This window comes from Mus caroli, chromosome 15, assembly GCF_900094665.2.
Source record: "Mus caroli chromosome 15, CAROLI_EIJ_v1.1, whole genome shotgun sequence".
NCBI lineage: Eukaryota > Metazoa > Chordata > Mammalia > Rodentia > Muridae > Mus > Mus caroli.
In genome coordinates this window covers 69,737,294-69,760,101 of record NC_034584.1, presented here as the reverse complement: position 1 = coordinate 69,760,101, position 22,808 = coordinate 69,737,294, and the positions used below count along the sequence as shown (strand labels likewise).

The window sequence follows — 22,808 nt, the reverse complement described above, 5'->3', positions numbered from 1 at the left end:
GAGTGCTCAGTCCGTATAGCATGGGTGTTAAGAGAGGTGGTAACAAAAGAGAGTGCTCAGTCCGTATAGCATGGGTGTTAAGAGAGGTGGTAACAAAAGAGAGTGCTCAGTCCGTATAGCATGGGTGTTAAGAGAGGTGGTAACAAAAGAGAGTGCTCAGTCCGTATAGCATGGGTGTTAAGAGAGGTGGTAACAAAAGAAGACCCCTGTGGTGGTGCTGCAGAGAGTGGGTACAGTAGTTAGAAGGATTATCGTTTATCCCGGAAGTCACTACTCCCAACTCCCTTTCCTCACCTTAGTGTCAGTATTGGGAATGACTGGGAGGCGTTGGATTACATGTATGCAAAGATTGTTACCTCAGGCCAGGAGATCCTAGGTACGGTAACCCTGAGCCTAGAGAGAGGTTTCCTGACTAACCAAGGCCAGGACTGTGGTTCTGGGGGAACTGGCTCTGGTCAGCAGCATAGAATGGTGATCATGAGGGTTGGGGTTATTTACCTGATTGGCACCATGTTTTACTTGTTGACTGTGTGGGTGTTGTGGCTCGGGTCAGGGTCTTCCTGACTTTTCTTCTAAGCTCCCTTAAGTGGGTGTTGTAGGCAGGCCACAGGTGGGTGACTGCTCTCTGCTAAGGAACTGTGCTGGGAAGTGCCTGACAGCCTGACTTAAAGGTCAGGTGGATTCTGCCGTGCTCTTTTTATCATTGCTTGTGTTCCCTCACTCAGTAATCCCTGAAGGCCCCTGCCTACTAGGAAGCTACAGCCCAGCAGAAGTCAGCCTGAACAGCTCATCATTCCTAGGCTGAGAGGAAACAGCTAGGCTACAGCTCTCAGGACCATGGTGCCTGTTGATGGATGAAAAATCACAGGCAAAGCAGAGGCTTCTTGGTAGGGAAATGGCACAGGCCAGACTGGGAGATGCTAGGGAGCCCATGTGGAGGCCAGCGAAGTCCCAGTGCAGATGCTCAGCTGGGTCTGTAGTAGAGGAGTCTGGCTTTAGAGAGTTAATATGGGGCCCTGGAGGGGTCAAGAAGGCCTGGCTATGGCAAGCCAGCTGCCCAGTCCCAGCTCTTGCTGCACAGTGACAATGGTGGATATAATATCTGTGTATGGGCTTAATGTAGCCACCATCCTATGCAGGACCCTGCTGGCATCTATGCACTGCCCACTGGGTCTGGTTAGTGGCCTGTAGACGGCTGACAGTAGGACGGAAACCACAGCTGCTGGGCCTGGGCTGCAGCCTCTCTGAATCTGTTCCTTGCCTCTGCTCCCAGTGGAGCACAGGCTGCCTCCTCCTTGTTCTGTGTCAGTAGTGCCCAGACAAGGGAGCGAGGAGTCACCTTTAGTTCATGGCTCACGTGCTTTTTCCTAACTAGCTCCTTACTTTTAGTTTCTTTGAATAACTTTTTTATTTTGATATGTTTTATACTTAGAGAAAAGGCACAGAAATAATATAGAACTCTAATATTCTTTACCCAAGTCTCCCAATTATTTTCATTTTGCCCATTTTACTACTGCATTGCCTTTGTGCTTTTTGGACTGGTCCTGAAGGACTGTCTTTGTGGTCCTGCAGAAGTCTCTAGGCAGGAGGGATGTCTAGGGCTGACCTGGTCTTTGTGGTCATGTACTTGGAGAGTAAAGGCTCGGGTGTTGTGGGGAATGCCCTTTACTGGGCTTTTTTGATGTCTCTTTGGAATTAGGGTGTAGATTTGCTGTTGGGCAGGAATGTTGTAGAGGTTCTTATGTGTTCTGGGCTTGCTCAGTGGAGGAGCCACATGGGCCATGAGCTTTTGGCCAGCCTGTGCTGTGTATGTGGCTCTGATCCGTTGGTAGGAGATTGTGAAAACTTGGCAGACTCATGCCCCCTGTTGAGTTGTTGCTCCCCAATCATCTGGACTGTTAGTGACTTTCCAGTCCTTCCTTCATTCTGATGATGGGTTGATGGAACTCTGCCTGTAAGTAGTGACCCCTCGTTGTGTAGGATTGTTTGTTTATAATGGTGTGATCTTGAACTCACCCTGTTAAGTAGGCTGCAATCTATTTCTATCATGATTTATTTTGGTCCTCAGTCAGCTTTATCCTTCAGACTGGCTTGGGTTTCTCAGCAGCCTCCTCATTCCCTGGATACTGACTTTCAGTGAGATGAAGGTGCTCCGGGTTCACCCTGGACTTCCCCTTCCACAGTCCTGAATCAGTCACTTCTTTACAGAACGTTGCCCCTATGGTATGCTAACACTTGACCAGTCTTTGCAGTGTGTAGAAAGCCTCCTGTGACCAAATATTAGTAGTGTTGAAATTAGTTCTGGGTCAGGAGAGATGGCTCAGTGGTTAAGAGCACTGACTGTTCTTCCAGAGGTCCTGAGTTCAATTCCCAGCATCCACATGGTGTCTCACAACCATCTGTAATGGGGTCCGATGCAATTTAGTTCTGGGTGAGCACAGCATGCCGTGTTGCTCTTGGATCTCCTCAGTATCTACTTGTGCCTGGATGTTCATTTGTTCAAGCCTAGAATGCAAGTTTTATCCTTTCAATTAAGCACTGAGAAAAGCAGGCTTACTAAGTAGAGTTCCACATTGTTCTTGGCATGTGGTGAAATATAGAAATATAAATGTAGGACTCTGTGAGTCTTGCTGAATGCTATATGCACAGTGCTTGCCTGTACAGAGACACAGTCCTGTTCCCTGCCTGGGTCAGTCTCGTGCCCCTTCCAGGACCTCCAAGCCCAGTGCAGCTCCCATCCAACTCTTCTTCCTATGGCCTCACTAACTTTTTTGGAATGGCAAATATATGACTGTCCCTCACTTTGTTTGCACAATGCAGTGGATCTGGTTTACACGATCTTTGTAGCTTCTGTACTTACTTCATTACTGCCAAGCGACATTCTGTTGCTTATTCCACACTGATGTGAATTCTCTCTGGGTGAACATGAGCTGATTCTCATTTGAGAGGTGTAAATGAAGGCTGCCGAGCAGCTGTGCACACCTGGGCTTCCCTTTCCTCTAGTGGGGATTGCTGGGATGTGGGGAAGACACATGTTTATATGAAACTGTCTCATCTTCCTTCCAAAGGGTAAGAGCCTTTCTGTTCCCTTAAACCTGATATTATTGGGTTTTGGTTTGGTTTGCTTTGGTTCAGTTTTCTACTCTCAGTGTGTGACAGTCTTACTGTGCATCCCCTGGTGACCATAATGTTGAGCATTTACTCAAGCTTGGTCATTCTTAAGCTTAGGGGTACATTTAGGTTTGTTTGGTTTTTTTTACAGCACCATGTCTCTCCCTTCCCCAACCCTTTCCTTCATCAGCCTCACGGATTGGCTGAGGCTGAGGAAACAAGAAGGTTGTGGCTTCAGGGACCTCATTCTTGTCCTTGTCTCCTGTGTATGTCCCACCTGCTCCCTGTCACCTGTCTCATGCACATACACACAGTGTACCCTGCACACACTTGCCTTGCAGGCAGGCTGTCTGCTAACACCATTGTGCTCTAAGCCCGATCCCATGCATATACGTCAAGGAACATTTACTGGGTCCCATTCCCTGTCAGCTCACTCGTGTCCCTTCCTAGGCTGGTTAGAGATGCAGGCCTGAGTGTATCTGTGAGGACCCCTGTAGCCACTGTCTGACTGCTCACTTATATTCCAGCTGATGGATTGAAATTGAAGACATAGGTAAAGAAACCAAAGTAGGATATTGCCTGTGGGGAACAGAAGTTGCATTCAAAGTAGCTCTTCTCTCCTCTGTGCAGGAGCTAAGCAAGCACCAGGTGTTGTCAGCCTGAAGCGGGAGAGCTCTGGATTCTTTTTGACCAGGGGAAGGCTCTTGAAGACGAGTCCTGGAGCCTTCATCCCCTCCTGCTCTGGCCCCCACAAGCTTCCCCACGTGGTGTTGGAGGAGGCCTCTTCTGGCAGGTTTTTTAGAATTTTATTTTATGAGAACAGGCGGTTACAGCTCCCCAAGTGCTGTAAAAGTTAATGTGATGGCCTCCCTGCGCCTGTGCTCATTTTTATAATTTTTTATTTTATGAAACAGGACAGGGAGCTTAGTGACTTATTACTATTCATTTCGTTTCAATGCAGTAAATATTGATTCAGTTGGGGGTTTTCAATTTAAACCACTCGGCGATTATATAAAATATTACTGGCTTCTGAAATTATGCTTACCGATCCCTTCGGCTGCTCATTAAGGAAGGAGTGCAATTTTTAGATCCCTTTGCCTTCATCATTCTAATAAATGGGCTGAGATACGTTTTTGCACGGAAGGTGCCACAGAAGTTGCTAGCAGGGGCTTGACAGCACGGATGCAACTCTTAATTTGGAAGTCATTTCAAAGCATCCTTGGTTATTTATTTCTGTTTGAGGCAGGGAGGCCTTTGAGCTCTTGTCCTCTATTGCAAGGCTGAGTGGCATCCTCCTGAGCCGGACACCTGCTGCTTCCACTGAAGCTGAGGCCCACACCCTTCCAAAGCCTTCCAGAGAGGGACTGGCAGGAGAGTCATCTTGGAGGGGCAGCTTCTAGCCCTGACTAACACGAGGCTGGGATGTGCCTGAGGGATGCAAAGTTCTCAGGAAGGGAGGATGGTACTTTTCTTAGAGATCTTTTTATTTATGTATAAGGTGCTTTGCCTGCCTGTGCATCAGTTGCATGTTTGGTGCTTGTAGACAACAAAATAGGGCATCAGATTCCCTGGAACTAGAGTTATAGACCATTGTGAACCACCATGTAGGTGCTAGAAATTGAACTCTAGTCCTCTACAAGAGCACCAAGTTCTCATAACCACTTAGCTATCTCTCCAGCCCTTCTTAGAGATCTTTAAACACAACCCTGCTAACTGGTGGGACAGAGCCAAAACTAAGGCCTGAGCCCCTGAGGAGGAAGTTCTTGGGTGCCAGGGCCCAGGTGCTGCTGGTGGCTGAGCTGGTACTACTGTTGTGTTCTTTCATGTGCTGACAAACAGCACCTAACCACTGTGCTTTGCCCACAGGTCCCCCTCCTAGACTCTGGCCTCAGAGCAGGAAGCCAGCTGGAGCTTCTGCACTCAGGCCTGTTCCTTTGCTTGGTCACTCCGCATCTGAGTGATAGCCTCTGGGTGAGCTCAGGAATGGCCCTATGACCAGGACATGAGAATTCCCTAGGCGACTTCAGTGTTCCTGTGCTCCCAGGTAGGAGGAGCAGAGCCTGAGTTGTTCCTCAGCTGCCTCTCAGAAGAGTAGGACAGGGCTGTAGTCTACAGGATCCTCTTCCCACAGAGTCACATATCCCTATGACAACCTCTTCCAGTACTGTCACTGCTGTTTCATCAGGCTTTCAGGGCTACTGGCACGGAGCTAGGAAGCCATGGCTAGAGTGTTTGTGATGTGACCATCTGAGAAGAGACAGGGAAGGGGTCCAGGCTAGGGGTACAGGTATAAGGTAAGAGGCTTCTTGACAGAGACCTAGGGCCTTGAACTTGGAATGATCCCGTGTTGAGGCCCTATGGGACAGAAGGAAGGCAGGGGCAGGCAGCAGTGATCTGTTCCCCTGTGTCACTTGGTCATCCATGGTCTCTTTGTCCCTCTAGTGAAGCACTAAAGGTAGATAGACCAGCATGAGGGCATGGGAGGTGGTAGGACAATAGCCATCCAAAGGTAGAATGTGCACATTCTCCCTGCTCAGGCTCTGTGCTGACATCCCTCATGGGCTTTTTCTCCTGCTGGCCTTTGTCATGTCTGTGTCTCTTGACTCAGTCTCAGTCTGGTATGCTCTGTGACTGCCTGCCAGTTGCATGTGCTGTCTTTTCTTCCTCCTTTCTCTTTGCACATGTCCCCCTGTGACATGTTCCCTCTTGCCTTCACTTTTGCTTCTTTGACTGAGTGAAACTGTGCCTGACCCTGAGGCTCTGTGCACTACTGGGAGATGCTCTCCAGAATATGCTGCCAGCTCAAGGAGGCTGATGTCTTTCCAGCAGAGGAGTGATTGCTATGCATGGGTTCTGTAGCCTCAGGTGATGCTCCCTTGAGTGCAGGCCTGAGGGGTAGCTCAAGTGGGCACACCTTGGTCCTCCTCCAGGCTGCTTTGGATCCAAGCCTTCTGTAGAAACCTTGCAGCCCAGGGCTTTCCCTTCCAATGGGACTAGGCTACCACAGCTCTATTTTACATGGACACTCTTCTTGGGTAAGGGTGGTGACAGAAGGCTAGGGCAATGGGTCATGGGATTTTCTTTGTACCTACTGAGAAATTTGTGGATTCCAGATCAGGGCTGGCTTCCAAAACACTGGGTTTTGCTTCTGTTCTTGAGCCCCATGTGGTAGAATCTGCTCCAGAGGGTGTAAAGGGGACTGCCCTCTTTACCCTTCTTGTTGGCTTGTGTGATTGATTAAAGTTCTATCTATTGTGATAGGCCTATGGTAAAGAACATCACAGTCAGACAGGAAGGGCCGTACCCCATTCTGGTTTGTGGATGGCCGTCCCTCTTCCTATTGTGGGTAAATCCTGAGGACCAGGACCCAGGAGGACCTCAGTGAGGCTCTGCCACAACATAACCACAGACTACATCATGAACTGTTTAATGACTGAGCTGGAAGGCACATCCTTCTCATGTCTCTGTGGATGGTTGGTAAGAAGGGGCATTCAGAAGGCTTGTAGGCTTTCCTTTAGCGTAGGGAACACATATGCTAACCATATGCAGTTGCAGTTGGTGCCTGAGCCCTAAGGCTGAGGGGCAGACACAGACAATTTTGGACATTTATACACAGAAAAATTGGAGATGCTCTTCTAACAGGGAGAAGCAGAGTATCTTTGTCACTCAGTGCCACCTGGGTGCCTTACATCCTTAAATGCTGTTTTAAATACCTCTTTTAGCCTGTTTTTAGAGGTGGCAGTAAACTGTCATTCAAATAATCAATACCATATCTGACTTCCCATAAATCATCCTCCAGCTGATCTTACCTCAAAACAGGCTTCAGCCTCATGCCTGGGTCGGGGGTGGGGCTGGTGGGTGGTGGCCTTACCTTAGAACTCGAGAAACTGGCATTTCCAGGGATAGGCTCTCATGGTAGCTGCTATCTGAAGAGGTCACACGATTTCTTGGGCTCCCTGCCAGGTGCTCGCTTAGGATACAGGTGGTCTTACCCTAGGACTCCATTGCATCATGCTGGGGAGGAGGGTGGCCAGGGATGGCATCTCTGTCATTACAGTACTTCTAGGAGGAAATGGTACTTCATGGGGTGTAGGGGACATGGGCTCTCAGGTCAGCATGAGGCCCCTCTTTGTTCCATCTCTTTCACCTGCCTCCCCATCTCTCATCTAGATTGCTCTTATAATGCTCTGTTTTGGGATGTAGCTGATTTGGATGATAGCTTATCTCTACCCTGCGCCTAAGGAACAGGCCTCTTGAGGAAGCACCTTCTACTTGGCCCTTCGGTTTCTGTCCTCCACTGCACCCTTCCCTGTCTAGCATTTGCTATGGCTGCTGGAAGTTTTAGTACTTCATGTGCTGCCTGGGCAGCTAAGGCTCATGGGGGCCTGAGGTATGTTTTGCTGGTGACATTGACCTGGTATATGGATTGGAGTTGAAGTTTGAGAGACCTCTTTGTATCAGGAGCAGGCCCAGGTACCCTGGGTTAGCCTGCAGGTATGTGGGCAGGTTGGGACCCCAACTCATGCTGAGCCACTGCCAATACCAGGCCAGGCTCTTGAGGGCTTTCCCCAAGTCAGCAGGGTGCTTGTGGCTGACTGCCCCTCCCTGGAGCTGTAGTCCCTTGTGTAATTTGCAGTGGGATGCCTGTTAAGATTGCGTCCACTTCCCAAGTCAGCACTTAATTGGCAAGGTGCTTGATTTAACAGCGTGGGAGCCTCCACCGGAAAAATGGCTTGAATAAATCTTTGCCTGACGCCAGAAAATAGATATAATCTCAGCATTAACTACATTAATAGTAGCAGGAGCTGAATTAAGAAAGCCATAAAGCATAGGTGGGAGCATAAATTATGGTCCCTCCTCCCCTCCATGTTTGGGTCAGGGAGGTCGGTCCTGGGCGGGGTAAGGGTTTAACCACGGAGCCTGAGCAGCAGCTGTGAGGGACAGCTCTGACGGCCCTGACCTATGGTCTCAAGTGTCTCAGCTGCAGGGAGATTGGTTGTGCGACTTAGTCCTTCCCTCCTGGCTCTTGTTTGTCCTAGGTCTGGGTAATCCTGGCAGAGTGGGTCAACAGTGCCATGAGGTTCTAGAATAACCCTTGTATGTCATCTTTAGGAGTGACAGAACAGGACTGAGTTCTGCTAGAGCGAATGATTGCACCCCCGTGCTGTCCTCTGGTATTTGCATGGAGGAGGACCGTTCCACTGCTTGGTTGGCAGCTGAGTGCCCCTGAGGTCTGACTTTAGGGTCACATTTCTTCTTCATTGTTGTTCCCGCAGTCCTCTTCCCACAGGAACTCTCATTTGATGACAGTGGCTTTAGCTAGGGCAAGTGTCATTGGCTGGACTATTTATTGTATGGGTCCGGCACAGGGCTGTTGTAGTTTGGGAGGCGGGAGGTGGACATGTCCTGCAGAGCTGCTCTGCTCTGTCTTTGCTTGCCACTGTCCCTGTAAGTGAGGATTCCTGAGTCTTGGTTTGTTTCTTTCTTCAGCCTTGTTTATTATTCATGTGTTTCTAGCTTGCCTGTTCCTCATGGATTTGCAGGATGCTGTTAGAGGTCAGGGTGTCATCTCCATCATTTACCTCAGTTTCAGTTTTGCTTTTCTGTTTAAGGTCATTTGCCAGAAGGCCCAATTGTTTTCTATGCCGTGGAGTCTGCCTCTTATGACTCCCTGCATTCGTTTCTGTAGAACAGCCTTCCCTGCTCTGTTGAGCTCCAGAAACCCACCTACCTGCTTCCTATAACACTGATCTCCAAGGCTCTGTCCTGGGCTGTCCCTGGTACTAGAAACATACAGCAGCCTAGAGAGTTACTCCTGTTTGCCTCTTGCTGCGGATTGAATTGTGTTCCATCGGAATTCATAAGGTAAAGCCCTTGACCCTCACGTGACCAAATTTGGAGAAGAGGTCTCTGGGTGTGAGTAAAATTAATGGGGGTCACACATGTTCAGCTCTAATCCAGTCCTACCGGTGCCATATAAGAAAAGGAAGCGACACAGGTGCACACCTTGAGAAAAGCCAGGTGAGGACAGTGGGAAAGAGCCTTCTATAGCCAGGGAAGGCAGCCTCCCCTGAGAGCAGTCGGTAGCCCCTGGGGCTGGGCCTCTCGGCCTCAGGAGGAAGCATGTTTCTGTTGTTGAAGCAACCATGCTGCAGCATCCTGTGGGGTAACCTGAGACAGGCACCTTACCGCTCACTGGTCCTCAGGCTGTCCAGGATGCTGTGTGTGGTATTCGCTTTCTCTCATGGCTTGTCCATTTTCCTATTGATGGGTGTCTTGGTTACTTTTTGCCTTGGCATCTGTCCCCAGAGTTGCTCTTAGCCTTGTTGGGCATGTCTAGGTGACAGAGAACCTTCATGTGTGTGGAGTTCAGCCTTGGGTTGGATGAAGGGATTAGAATATAAGACAACTAGCTCCTATGCTCCTGTTCCACAGCACAGTCAACTATAGCACAAATGTTGCAGTTCCTCCCTTCTCTCATTGGAGCCATGCTGCTGGTATGTGGTAGCATCTCACAGTGTGTGTGTGTGTGTGTGTGTGTGTGTGTGTGTGTGTATGTGTGTACAAATGGAGGTAAGGTGACAATTTGTGGTGTTCTATTTTCTCCTTTTACTGTGTGGGTTCCAGGGATTGACCTCAAGTTGTTAGACTTGACAGCTCAAGCCTTAACCTGCTAAGCCATCTTGCCAGCCCTTTCCCTTTCCCATTTGTACATTTTGACACGTAGATGGTGCAGAGTGGCTTCTACACTTAGCTTCCTGTGGTGGTACTTCTTCATAGAGAGCTTCGTCAAGTCTTTCTCCTGTTTTTCTATGTATTTGCCTTTTTATTGATTTGCCGAAGTACTGTATATGTTATGGGTATATACTCCTAGATGTCTTCTTGTATTGTAAACCTTGTGTTTTGTATTGCTGGGGCTGAAGCCAGGTGCTCGCATATGCTAGATAAGTGCTCTATTGCTGAGCTACACCAGCAGACTGAGGGGTGCTTTTTAATGCTTTGGTTTATCTTTCCTTTCTTTTATGAACAGTGTTTTTTGTATCCTCTTTAAGAAAAATTTGCCAATCCAAGGTCGTATTTTCTTCCAGAAACTTGGAAGTCACATCTGAGTCTATAATCATTCTTGGGCTGAGTTTTATTTTATGGGGTAGGCTAACACTCTGTCTTCCAAAAGAAATTAAAAAAAAGAAGCCCCCTTAACTCACCCAAGTACATGGGCTTCAGCTTTCATTCAGACCCTTAAACACTAGGGCTGTTTGACGCTCCAGTTTTTCCAATGGATGCCTTGCTCATTGGAATCATTCCTTAACATTTTGGAATCATTCCTTAACACTTGTTCTTTCAAGTGACCTTTAGGAATACTGGGTCCTGTTCATAGCCTTCCCCAACAACCACTCTCAAAACGAACAACTTTCTTAGTGTTCTGCTTCTTGCACAGTCTGGAAGGCCCTGCCTTGCTGTGAGTGTTTCCTATTGTCAGTGCTATGGGGGTGCCACTGTGCCTCTCCATGTGGACCAGATACGCCTGTTGTGAAGTTCTTCTGAGTCCTTACTACTTTTTCTTCTGTGTATTCCACCTGGTTTGTTGACATCTTGGAAGAATATTGATTCTCACATACATTTACCTGTTCATCCTTCTAATTCTAATGAGTTTTTATTGTTGAGCCTTGTAGTCTACCACAAGTTGGTATAGAAGCCACTTCTTAGTGAGGCTCCCCTCAGACAGGGAGCCAACTGGATTTGATATAAAGTCTTGGAAGGCTTTTCCCATGGCGTGGAGGAAGAGCATTGTTATGGGTCTACGTGAATAGTCCGACCTGCCTGCGGACACTGAGGGCCTGGCCATGCCCCTCAGCAGCTGGCACATTGCTATTGAGTGGGTCCTGGGCTGATGACGTGGGGAAACTGGTGCCCAGTTGCAGAGGATGGAGGGCATTGCCTGTGGTATATTCCAGCCATTACCACCAAGGATAATTGTGCTGGCCACTGGGCTCCAGCCTCTCTACCCATGTTGCTGAACTCTGCACTCTGAGTAGGGCTATTAAGGCCTAGCAATACCTGTTTTTTGCAGCTAACATACAAAACACCAATAGCTTCAGCTGAAATGGATTTTTAAAAGTGTCATTTTATGGAGAATTTTACTTTCCATCTTGTTGTTTATTAGGCTCTTAAAGGGAAAGCTTGTAATGTATCCATTGATCGAAATACCAATTGAATAGACGTGAGCACATAAAGTACATAAAATCGCCCAGCCCTCATAATAGGGCAGTGGTGTTTGTGATGGAGGCAGTGCAGTTAGCTTTACCCACCACCACTGGGCTGGGCTGGCAAGGGGTGCCCCTGAATTACTGATACTCATTTGTGTGTGTGTGTGTGTGTGTGTGTGTGTGTGTGTGTGTGTGTAAGACAGAGGGTGGAGCAGGACCCTTCAAGGAGTGATACCTGAAGAGTCCTTGGTGACATAGCAGAGCCCTTCCTTGGAGCCCTGTTCATGGGTTAACCTCAGACCTTAATTAGCCAACTCTGTTCCACCCGCTTCACGAACAGCCATCTACCTGCATCCCCACCTACTATGTGCTCTCACCTGTCCCAGGTTGACCTCTTTGCTTTCCTACAGTACACATAGTCAGCTTTTTTCATGCATATTCTTACCCTCACTGTGGCCCTCTGGGGCAAGAGTGCCCCTTTCCTTTGTACATGGTGCCTGTATCCTAGGGATAATAAGGAGTCTTAGTTAACACCCCCAACCTCGTGGCTCTGCTCTGCTTGTCCCTTGTGGACCCGGTAGTCTTCTCCCCAGGACTGTCTCCATCTTGGAACCCTGAGATGCTGAGTTGTCCAAGTCATTGAGATAAGACTATTGAGTGAGGCTTTTGTCTTCCAGAGCATTTTGTCTGCTGCCCTGCCCAAGATGTGCAGGTACTGAAACCCTTAGGTAGGACTAGCTCTAGGGAAAAGGTGTGTTTATACTGCTTGGTTACCCCCCCCCCATTGCCCATGTACTTGCATACACATGGGCACACATACTAACTCACTCTCCCGAGCTGAATGGCTGGGGTGGGGCGGTCTGTTTCTAGTGGAAAGCCCTGCTAAGCAGTTTAGTGCCTGTCACGGCGGCTCCGCCTGACCTACTTGGGGATTCGCCGTGCAAGCTGCCTCTTCTGCTGACTGCGCACTCTCGATCGCTCAGCTCCAAGCTTCAAAAACCGTGCTCCATTTCCTGAAAAATGCTTCCCTGGTTGTTTTCTCTGCTCCCCAGCCAGCCTGCCCAACTCCTGTTCCATCACCACCAGCTTGGGCAGCCTGGCCCCACGTGCTGCCATTCTCTGGCTAGCCATGGTGGGGTCATCATTCTGCACCCATGTGTTCTGACCCTCCTCCTCCTCCTCTTTCCCAGCCTATTGCTTCCTTGGTGCTCAGCCTTTGATGCACAGATAGGTACCTGGTTTGCCAGATCTCCTTGCCCCCTCTAGCAAGACTTCCTTGTTCTGTCTCCTGCTATCCCTGCCTGTAACTGACCAGAGCTTTCAGATACACCCTGGTCCCTGCCCTTCCTGGGAGATCCTGGGAGCCCCATACCACACACCTCTGCTCCCATTTGGCACGTGTCCATTAGCACAGATTTCTAGAGCTTCCCACATTCTACCCAGCGTAGGCCTTGTCCCCTGGGAGTCCTAGATGACAGACAAATGGCTAGGTAGAACTCATGTCTTTCCTGGGCTTGGAGTGTCTCACCCTCACTGAGTATTGAGGAAAGCTTCCCCAAGGGCATAATACCTGAGCCTGGATCCAGATCTAATCATGTCTTTAGGCAGAGGGACATCATGAGCAAAGGCCCAATACCAGGGAGTACAATACTTTGCAGGCTCTGCAACTTTCTAGGAAAATTGAAATTCTAGACTGACTAGCAGGGACTCAGGAGCCCAGCCCTGTGTGAAATACACAGACTGAGGAAATGGGAGGAACTTTATCAGTTGTGTAGTTACCAACAAATGGTCAGGCAAGAGTGGATGAAGGGACCTTAACCTGACCCAGTGGAAGCCAGACTGGACTCCAGAGTATCAACACAGGACAGACAGATGAGGCCCAGGGCTGGAGGGGAGGTGGTAAGGCCTTTGTTTCTTAGAAGTCTGGTTGGGGGTGGGGGGCGGGGAGGCAGGGCAGAAGATACTGGGGATGGAGATAGACAGATTAGAGGAAGAGGGTGAGTATGGGCAGAGCTGGGCGGGACAGGAGGGTTCTCGGTGGAGCTTGTCATTGTCTTCACCAGTACTGTTAAGGGTCAGGTTTCTTCTGTCTGTGCAGCTTGGTGTGCTGAAAGGAAATGAGCCTTAGATCCCTTCCCCAGCCACTCTGGGCTTCTTCTCTATAAGAGCCATACTCCTTGCCTCGGCTACTAGAGTAACTCTCTTCCCTCAGCACCAGTCACTGTAGAGACTGGCTCTGATCTCAGTGTCTGTTGTTCAGAGATGCCATTGGACCTGGTATGTGTGGCCTTCCAAGTTTAGAATTACTTGGCTATGGCCTGGGCCTCTGCATGTCACCTGACTGTCCCTTTCTTGCCCAGAGTCTCCTCCAGGGTCCTTGGCCTCCTCACCACCTGTGCTGGGTCTGTACTGTTCACACTGGTCTCTAAGAGACGGGTGTGTTGCATGTCAGGGTCCCATGCATGAGAAGATTACAGAGCCAAAAGAATAGTGCCCAGTCTAAGGCCAAGCTGCTTGGAGGACTGTGCCCAAGAGGGTCAGGTAGGCAGTTGTTAGGAAGAGCTGTCTGCCAGATACCTGTCCACTAACCTCAGGATGCTGCTGCTGCTTATACAAGAATTGGAGCGTTGTGTTGCGTCCAGGTCCTATAAAGCTAGGGAACGCCAGGCTTAGCCACCCAAGTACCCCCAACCACATCACTACCTCTCTGCCAGACCAGACAGCTTCAGGCTTGGAAGTTTCCACTGTTCATAATGAAGTGGACACACAGCACTTCTAATTTTTTTCTTTCTTTCTTTTTAAGAAAGAAAGAAATACCTACTTTTGAGGTGTGTGTCTTTCTCCCCATTATCACTGCTTTTCATTTAAAATGTTATCTCCCCCTGCCCCATCCTTTGTGTGCCCCCCCCAAGGGTAAGAGGGGAGGCCCAGCCTCACCCTGGTGTAGTCAAGGTTATGGTGATAAATCCCGGGGCATTGTCACTTCTATTCGGAGTAAATTGGCTGGCCGCTTTCGGGCTGAAGGAAAGATAATTTGCTGTAGTATTTCAAATGGATTAGAAATGGATTTGAAGGGAAAGTTCATGCCTCCCATTACAAAGGCGAGAAAGAAGACTATCTTAAGGCACTGTTCCCTCCCTGGCCTTCATTATCCACGCTTAATACCTTTCCTATTTTCCAGCGTTAATGAAATTTCCTGGCGGCATGGGCCTGCTGGACGGATGGGAGAAGCCTTTAGATCTGCGGCTCCCATTGCAGAAAAGGAATTACAGAGCCGTGCTGCGAGGGCAGGCGCTTGCAGGGTCCTTGGCCCTGCTATTATCTCATTAATTTTATCCTCTCTTCTCTGTACAGTTCGTTTCCAAAGGCTGTCCTCTCCATTAGGGTAACAATTTACTGGAGTGCTGTGACACCCATGGCAGTAAAAAGCTACAAGGCCCCACCTGGCGCCCTCTGTTGTGGCTTCCAAAGCCAGTGAGCTGGCAGGGGTGTGGGTGGATGGGTGAGGGAAAGGCCTTTGCCTTGCTGGGTTAAGCCCCAGGGTCCAGCACTCCCTGAGAGCTCATCCGTATCAGTACCCCATATGTAGCCTTTTCCATACAAGGCTTCCAGGCTCTTGGTTGAGAAAAGCAGTGGGTAGGACCTGTCCACATTCCCTACAGAACCTGGATCCCCGGGCCTTTGCACACAGAGACTGGGAGAAGAACAGAGGGGATCCACAGATAGCCCACAGTTGTTACCACTATCTAATGAACAGGATTTTGTTTGTTTGTTTTATTTCTTTGTTTTTTAAAAAAGGAAGAAAAAGGGACAAATGGATGTTTCCTGATCATCAATAAGGATTTAAACATGTCAAGCCATGGTGTACACCTGTAATTCCAGCACGCAAGAGTCTGAGAGAGAAGGGTCTCTTGCTTGAAGTCATCTTGCCCTACATAGTGAGACCTTGTCTCAAAAAAAGCAGTGCAAACCGAAACAAAGTAAACACGTGGAATAACTCAGACTGTTTTGGGAAGAAGTGTAAGCACAGATAAGCCTCAACTCTGAAGACCAGTCATGAAAAACTGCCTTGTTGACCTGAGGGTGACGGCAGTGGGAACCAGGTCTGGGCTGGCACGTCCTAGCCCAACGTTAGACCCAGGCTGACTCCTGACTCCTCGTTCCTTGAAGCAGGTTCTTGATAGTCTCCAACTCAAGACTCCCTTATGTATAATGGAGGGGCTGCAGGCCTCCTTCTTGGGCAAGTCCTTGAAGAAGAACAAGAACTCCATGGTTCTGGCTGGACCTGCCTAGTTCTCTGGCTGCCTCACACAGTTTTAGCCTGTGACTTCTTTTCTGTGGCTATATCTAGGGAGGACTAGGTGGGAATCCCATTTAGGGCTCCCCGTGCATTAGCACAGCTCTCTAAGAAACCTCTAGAGGGAGAGCATCAGGAGTGTTCCCACAGGGCTGGGCTAAGACTGTAGTTGAGCATGCGTGTTTGTCTTCTGAGCTCATCTTTCTGGTGGCTGTGTATTTGCTCATATTATATAGATGGCTATAGAGATGGAGTGCTTGGGAGAAGTATTATGAGAAGAGGGCCTGCATAGATCCACCCGGGGGCTTATCAGTCTTCTGATAAGGACCAGAGCTGGCTTCTAGCTCCCGTTGTAGGGTGGCCAGAAGCTAGGTGAGCAGTCACCAGTTTCCTCTGCCTCAGAATGCCGCTCTAGCCTCAGGCTGGTGGGTGCAGGGTTATCTTCTCTAGGAAGAGTGAGGAGACAGTCTCAGGCTGACCAGACTCCATCCGTTTCTGCTCTAGTGCCAGTTCATTTTAACTTAGGGTTTAGGATTAAGTTAAACTTTAGGATTAAGTTTCCCTTTGTGAAATGGACACAGATCTGATGGAAAGGCCAGGACACACCATCAAGCCTCTAAGACTGACAAGTAAGGGGCTGGTATAGCAGGAGGCCGCTCTTGGTTGGGCCTTCCTCATACTCAGTGAAAGCCAGGGTACAAAGTCTGATAGACTAGCTCCTGGAGGTCCCAGTCTCTTCGGGTGCTCCTGTCTAATCCGGATGGTACCCACTATAGGGCCGGTGAAGTGTGTGAGAGGTGGGGCAGGGAAAGGCCAGGCAGACTGATCACTGCAGCATGGCTTCATGGAGGCCTCTTTCCTTCCAAGATTGGTGTTTGTGAACTTGAATTTTAATTAAGAGAAACTGGGTTAAGTGCCTTCTGTGGCCTCCCTACCACCGTGTTTGTACTTACACCGCAGCTTTGGTCCCCTGACGTCTGCCTCGCTTTGCTCACATTATCTCACTAATGAGCCCTCTGAGGCCACGGGCTGGCAAGAGGAGAGACTAATGCTCAAAGAGGGGGTATGGTGCTGAATGTTAGAGTGGGAGCGGGGCCCAAGTACATGGCTACCCTCCCCCTAGTGATTTTTCTCTCTGGGTGGCTCCCCCTGTGGGTGGCAGGGCAGGCTATGGTGGGCAGTGCTGCAGGTGTCTTGATGAGGCAAGCAAGCAACCCCCCTCTGGCTGTTACTCTACAGGTCAGCTCTGGAGATACCTCCTTGGCCCGAGTTTGCTAGAAAAGGTCTCTTACAGCTGTGGAATCTCAGACATTCTTTCAGGAACTAGGCATGTATAGTCCACAGGGCCATGGGAGCCAGTGGGGGTACCCCTCTGGAAGAGATGGGTCACAGCCTGTACCAGGTAGGATATGTTGGCCTTACCTTCAATTTTAGCTGTTCTCTGGGGAGTGGGGTCTGCTGTGTGCTCTGCTAATATATAGCTGGTGCCCATTGCTCAGACTTGCCACTAGAGGGCAGTGGTTCAGGCTGTGATCATGTGATACGTAGTGTGATTTACATAAAAGAGATACCACTAAACCGCCCTCCCTGGGGACAGTCTGCTCCAATCTCAGTTAAGCAGGGGCTGTAACATTGGTGGAGGACTGAGGCCTTCTCTCCCAAGTGATAGCAACATCAAAGCCCTTCCTCAGCTTGTTTAGTGCTTGAGCCTCCAGAGGTCTTAGGGTGTCTGGTAGACCTGAAATCTTGGAAAGAACAATAGGGTGGCCTCTGAAGTCCAAGACTGACCTAGCTTCGATCTGTTCTCCCAGCCACCAGAACTACAGCAGCCTCAGACTCTTGAACAGCAATTCCTTTCCTTTCCTTTCCACCCACCACCACCTCTTTTGTTTGTTTGAGACAGGGTTTCTCTGTTTCACCCTTGCTGTCCTGGAACTCACTCTGTAGACCAGGCTGGCCTCGAACTCAGAGATCCACCTGCCTCTGCCTCTCAAGTACTACAATTAAAGGTGTTCACCACCACTGCCTAGCTTGAACAGCAGTTTTTAATCCTATACAGTGGGCCTGATAGGGTTGTGAGACTGCCCTCATATAGTCTCAGTACAGAGCATTGGGTAAAGAGAAGGGCATAATGAGTTTAGCCTTGACCACCAGATCTAGAGCTTATTCTGGGCCATGCCTGATAAACAGTTTGTTGTCTTTGTAGGTCCCTAGTGCTAAACCGCCTTCGTCCAGCAATCACTGTGGGAGGGAAAGCCCCACCTGGTTCCCCTCGATGGCGCAACAAAGGCTACCGCTGCATTGGAGGGGTTCTGTACAAGGTGTCTGCCAACAAGCTCTCCAAAACTTCTAGCAGGCCCAGTGATGGCAACAGGACCCTCCTCCGCACAGGTGAGTGAGCTGGGATGGTGAAGAGTATGGGGGCGGGGTAGGCATTGAACGTTAGTGTTTCACTTTCTCTGGACGTAGGTTCTACCCTGAAGCTCTCAGCTGTGGGCATAGCCATGTAAGAGGGACAAGGTCTGGAACTTCTAAGCTAAAGAATAGATAGACCCAGAGAACTGGATAGACATAGGGTGTTAGGAGCTATCCCTTATGAAACTGAAGGGGCAGCCAACATAGGGAAGCCCTGCAACCCTAGTGTCTCCTGGGAGTCTGAATGGCGCTGGCCTCTTGCTTGGCTGAGCAGCCCCAGATTTTCTATGGGAGACGATGCAGGAGCGCCTGTGTTTTGCTTTTGGACAAAGGATGAACCAGGTATGGTAAACATGCCCGGGTGAGCGAACACCTGGGGCCATGGCACCCTTAATCACATTGGTGATGCCTCACCAACTGTATCTAGAGGCAGGCACCGCCACTGCTGCAAGCCCCCTGCAGCCTGGGGACAGGCTGAGGAGAAGGGAATGCTTTGGATGTGCTTATTGTACAAATTAACTAGAAAAGTATTTTGGTTTCAGTCCAATTTTAGCCTCTTCTTTGCCCATCAAAAAATACGGCAAGGTTGTGGATTGCTCTGGAATTGCCGAGGCTCAGCTGTGCCCAGCAGCTTACTCACTCACTCACCAGAGGAACTGAAAGGAGAAGGGCTCAACCTGGGAGACGGCAGTGCCCAGGGCAGTAGACACATCCTATTTGGGAGAGCCAGCTTCTCTGTGTCCCTGCCAGGCTGTGCTTGAGAGTTGCTCTTCAGGAAAGGCGTTCCCAGGTGCTATTCTCTGGGGAAGAAGCACAGGGAACTTGGCTCCTGTGATGTATTCCTCTGGGGGTGGAAGAGCCTGATAGACTGACTTGAGAACTGTGGTAGTAGCTTGGGCTCCTGCCCTGACTCTTACAAGTCCCCGAGTCTCCACCTCCCCACCAGTACCCACCGTGGTCTCCCTATGCCTGTGACTTTGCTCTGTCTCATACTTCAGGCTTCCTAAGCACCAAGGCATGGGTTAGGACTGAACCTTGAACTGGGAAATAAGCCCTCTCATCTTCCTGGAGTGACCACTATCACCATATAGTCACATGGTCCTGTCCTTAGATCCTGGCACTAGCCATCTTGTGCTGCGTCTTGATTTACGCTGTGTCAGGCTGGATGGGCCTAGGGCTTGGAGCAATAACAGCCACCTGAGCTTCTTGTATCCCTCAAACCTGGGGAAGGTGGAAATGAGAGATGTAAATTTTGGCAGGGCAGGTGGCAGTGCTAGGTTTGGCCTCTCATAGTCAAGTGTCCTTCATTGGGAGATGGTGGATTCTAAGCTACAAAGAGGACTGGGCTGCTTCCCTCTTCCTTCTCATTGGGAAGCTGTCTGTTCCTGTGACCTAGGGGCCAAGCGCTGAGTTCTGTAGACTCTGCCTTTCTGTCTCCCACACTCCGAGTGTTGTCCATATCACTGTGCTGTGAACAGTTCCTCTGGGCCTGTCCTTTTTGCCCCCTTTCTTTGCTATGGACCGAATGATGAAAGAATCTGTGTTCTCGCAAGCCCTTGGAGCCTTATTCCACCAGTACTCTAGCAGCCACCCAGAGCCTACCTCCATTCAACCAGTTACCTAAGGAAACGTGTTGCGAGCAGGCTGGGAGTCCCAGCGCGCCTCTCTACCGCTATCTCTGTTCCTGTCTCTGCTCTAGCCAAGGCCTCAACCTGCTGCTGTCAGGACTTTCACTGTCCCTGACTTACCAACTAACCCTGGGCAGCCACTCTGGGACCCTTCTGGGGCTTGGCTTTTCCCTACTTGGTTTGGGATGAGAGAGAGAGCTCTGCAAAACCACACCCTTCTTTCTGAGCCAGGGAAGATGATCCGTGGGCTGGATAGCACCTGATGCCCAGACAAGCCCCCCTCAACATGACCCCCACCCCACAGTGAAGAAGGTATATTGCTCCCAACTGTGCACTACCGCTGACTGGCCCACTTACAGTAGTCATAATTAAAGAAATAAATTTCCTTCCCTAGTGTCAGCAAACCTTTGACTTCAACAAGAAAGTACAACCCTTCACAGGAGGGATGGGGCACTGACTCCTCTCCTGGCCCCCCCTCCAGGCCCTCAAGGACAGAGTCAGCATCAGCCATGGCTTTCTTGGCTTTCTGAAGTTCAGCCCACCTTCCCGGGTTTACCTGCTATTCAGATGGCTCAGTTCCTGCACCTTTGCCCTGAAATTAGGCCTAGGACCTGTGTCCTTGGTTAGCTAGACTTGCTGAGGGCACAAAGAGCCTGACAGTCCTTTCAGTGAGGGACAGAAGTCCAGTCTCAGGCTAGTCCTGGCTTCTTGAGGAACTCCAGGGCCCTCAGGCCAAAGAGAGGCAGGTATGGTATGTATTTTTTGCTGCTGACTAGCTACCTACATGTTTGTGGGCAAGGGATGTATCTGTAATTTTTTTCTTCTGTTTGTTTTTGAGACAGGGTCTTTTTATTATGTAGATCTGGAGGCCTTGGAACTCAGGCCTCAGACTCACAGAGATCCATCTGCCTCTGCCTCTGCCTCTGCCTCCTGAGTCCTGAGATTAAAAGCATGTGCCACAACCCCTCGCCTCCTATAGCTACTTTTTGTGGCCTACCTTCTCCTTCCTGAGTACCAGGAGGTTACACAGAGGGGCATGTGGGGAAGCCATGCCAGCTGCACTCCAGGGGTGCAGAACTGCCAGCCATGGAGCCCCTGCTCACATGCTGTTCCTACTGACAGTTAGTTCCTCTGCCACTTTGGTTTTCTTTCCAAGATTGCAGCTCTAGGTGCTTTTGTTGAATGTGCCCTGCCTGGACCCGGCAGGCTTCAGCCAAGTAGACCTGGGCTTTAGGAGGCCCTTGCTCTAACCTCCTGGGCGTAACTAGTCAGCTCTGCAGTGGAGCTCAGGCAAATACCTGAGCTCAGTCCCTTGTTTGCCTGATGGGCTCTGCCAGAGTGATAGCCATGTGCTGAGGAGACTCTGACCTCTCAGAAAGATGAGCTCCCTTTGAGGACCAGGGAACAGACAGGGCACTAAGCAAGGGTAGAGCTGGAGGGAGCCAGGATTTATTCTGGGAAGCTCCAGGAAGTGAAAGTGCTCCAGAGCGCACAGCAGAGACAGCACCTTGTGCTCCCAGGTCAGGGCTATGCTTTTTGCACCTCTGGTTGCTTCTTTTCAAGCCAGCTACTTTATGTGCATTTTTAACACTGCAAAGCATTTGGAAAGGTGCCTCCTATCCTTGTCAAAACTCCCACCGTGAACCCCACGCTGATGTGTTTTTAAAAGCAGAAAGTGGAAAGACGAGAAAGCTGCTCCCTACCAAGTCCTGACAGGTGGCACGTGACGCCCCCGTGTCCCTGTCTGGGAGCAGATGGTGCCAGTGCTACCAGCAGCCTGGGCGACAGCCCGGGAACTAGTGCTCATTGACAGACTATCACATTGCACGTCACTGGTTACAAAGACTGGCAGGTGTGAGTGTGTGTCTGTGCCACCTGGACAGTACTCCACTGCCACCCTAAGGGCAGGTGTCCTTCACTGGAAATAGAGGCTACCTTAAATTCTTTGCCTCGACCTGCCCTGAAAGCCTTATCCTCCTTCCTTCCTTTCCCCATGTTGCTTCCTCCTCAGGCCCTGCAGTCTTCCCTGTGCCCTCAGCTCCTGTACCTACTTTGAGGTTCTCAGTCATGCCCCAACTTCCTGAGCTGGCAGTTATTCAACAGGGCCTCTGCTTCCCACTGGGACCCCACGGATGCCCTTTGCAAACTCAAGGGCACCGCGATTAAATATAGGACAACCTCTGGCCAAAGAGTCCCACAAAATCCCAGGAGGGTAATACCCAGCCTCACAGCTCATTCAGCAGATACCTCAGGTAGTTCCAAGCAGCAGGCATATTTCCCTCACAGGCCTGGGCTTGTCTTAGGCCCTAAGTTCCTAAGGTATCAAGGTTCATCAGATGACCCACCCCTGCCTAGGGAGAATGTTAAGAGTGTAGGGAGCTCTTAGGGCCACGTAGCTTACAGGGTTTCCAGGGGAGAGGGTCTGAGTTTAAACCAGCGAGGCATGTCGGGCTGAGTGGATCTGGGGTAGACTGAGGAATGCTCTGGAGCAGATCACCAGTGTTCTCATGGAGGAGCAGGGCCTGGTTATGTGGGTTCAGGCGCTTTAGAACATCCCCTTTTAAAACCTAGATGGCTTTGTCATCACCTCAGGTCCTCAGAATTTCTGAATGATGTCACTTGTGCCTCTTAGTGCTGTATTCATTTCAGCAGCTGCTCTGTAGGAAATTGGATCTGGTCTGGGAAGGGTCATGTGCGTATTTGAGGAACCAGGGAAGCCATCCTGAGCAGGTCCTCCCCTGCCTGCCCTGGGATCCTGGAGTTGGCCTGTGTCTTTAAAAGGCAGGCAAAGCGGAGTGGTGAGCATCCACCCCATGGATACCTTGAAGTTCTCAGAGATCACCATTCCCACCCCATTGTCTTATTCATGCCACATGGCCACCTCAGACCCACACACCCTTGTCTGTAGCCGCTGTGCTGCATTCTTCTTCCTCTTCCTTCTCTCCTTCCCTCATCCCCTTCTCTCCTTTGTTCTCCCCCTCTTCCTCCACTTCCTCCCCTTCATCTCGCTTCTCCTCTGTCTCCTTCCCCATCTCCTTCCCTTTCCCTCTTCTCTATCCTTCCCCTCTCCCTCCTCCCTCTTCTCTTCCTCTTCTCTTTCCTCCTCCCCATCCTTCCCCTCTCCCTCCTCCCTCTTCTCTTCCTCTTCTC

The 22,808-nt window shown here is 50.0% G+C and overlaps 1 protein-coding gene across 1 annotated transcript in view; it reads left to right on the top strand.

Annotated features, from left to right (window-relative positions):
* Zc3h3 (zinc finger CCCH-type containing 3) overlaps window positions 1–22,808 on the top strand; it is an 86,432-nt gene that overhangs the window by 38,256 nt on the left and 25,368 nt on the right. The window contains exon 5 of the mRNA XM_021184025.2: window positions 17,822–18,006. Within this exon, the coding sequence (XP_021039684.1) occupies window positions 17,822–18,006 (185 nt within the window). The remainder of the gene's footprint in view (window positions 1–17,821; window positions 18,007–22,808) is intronic.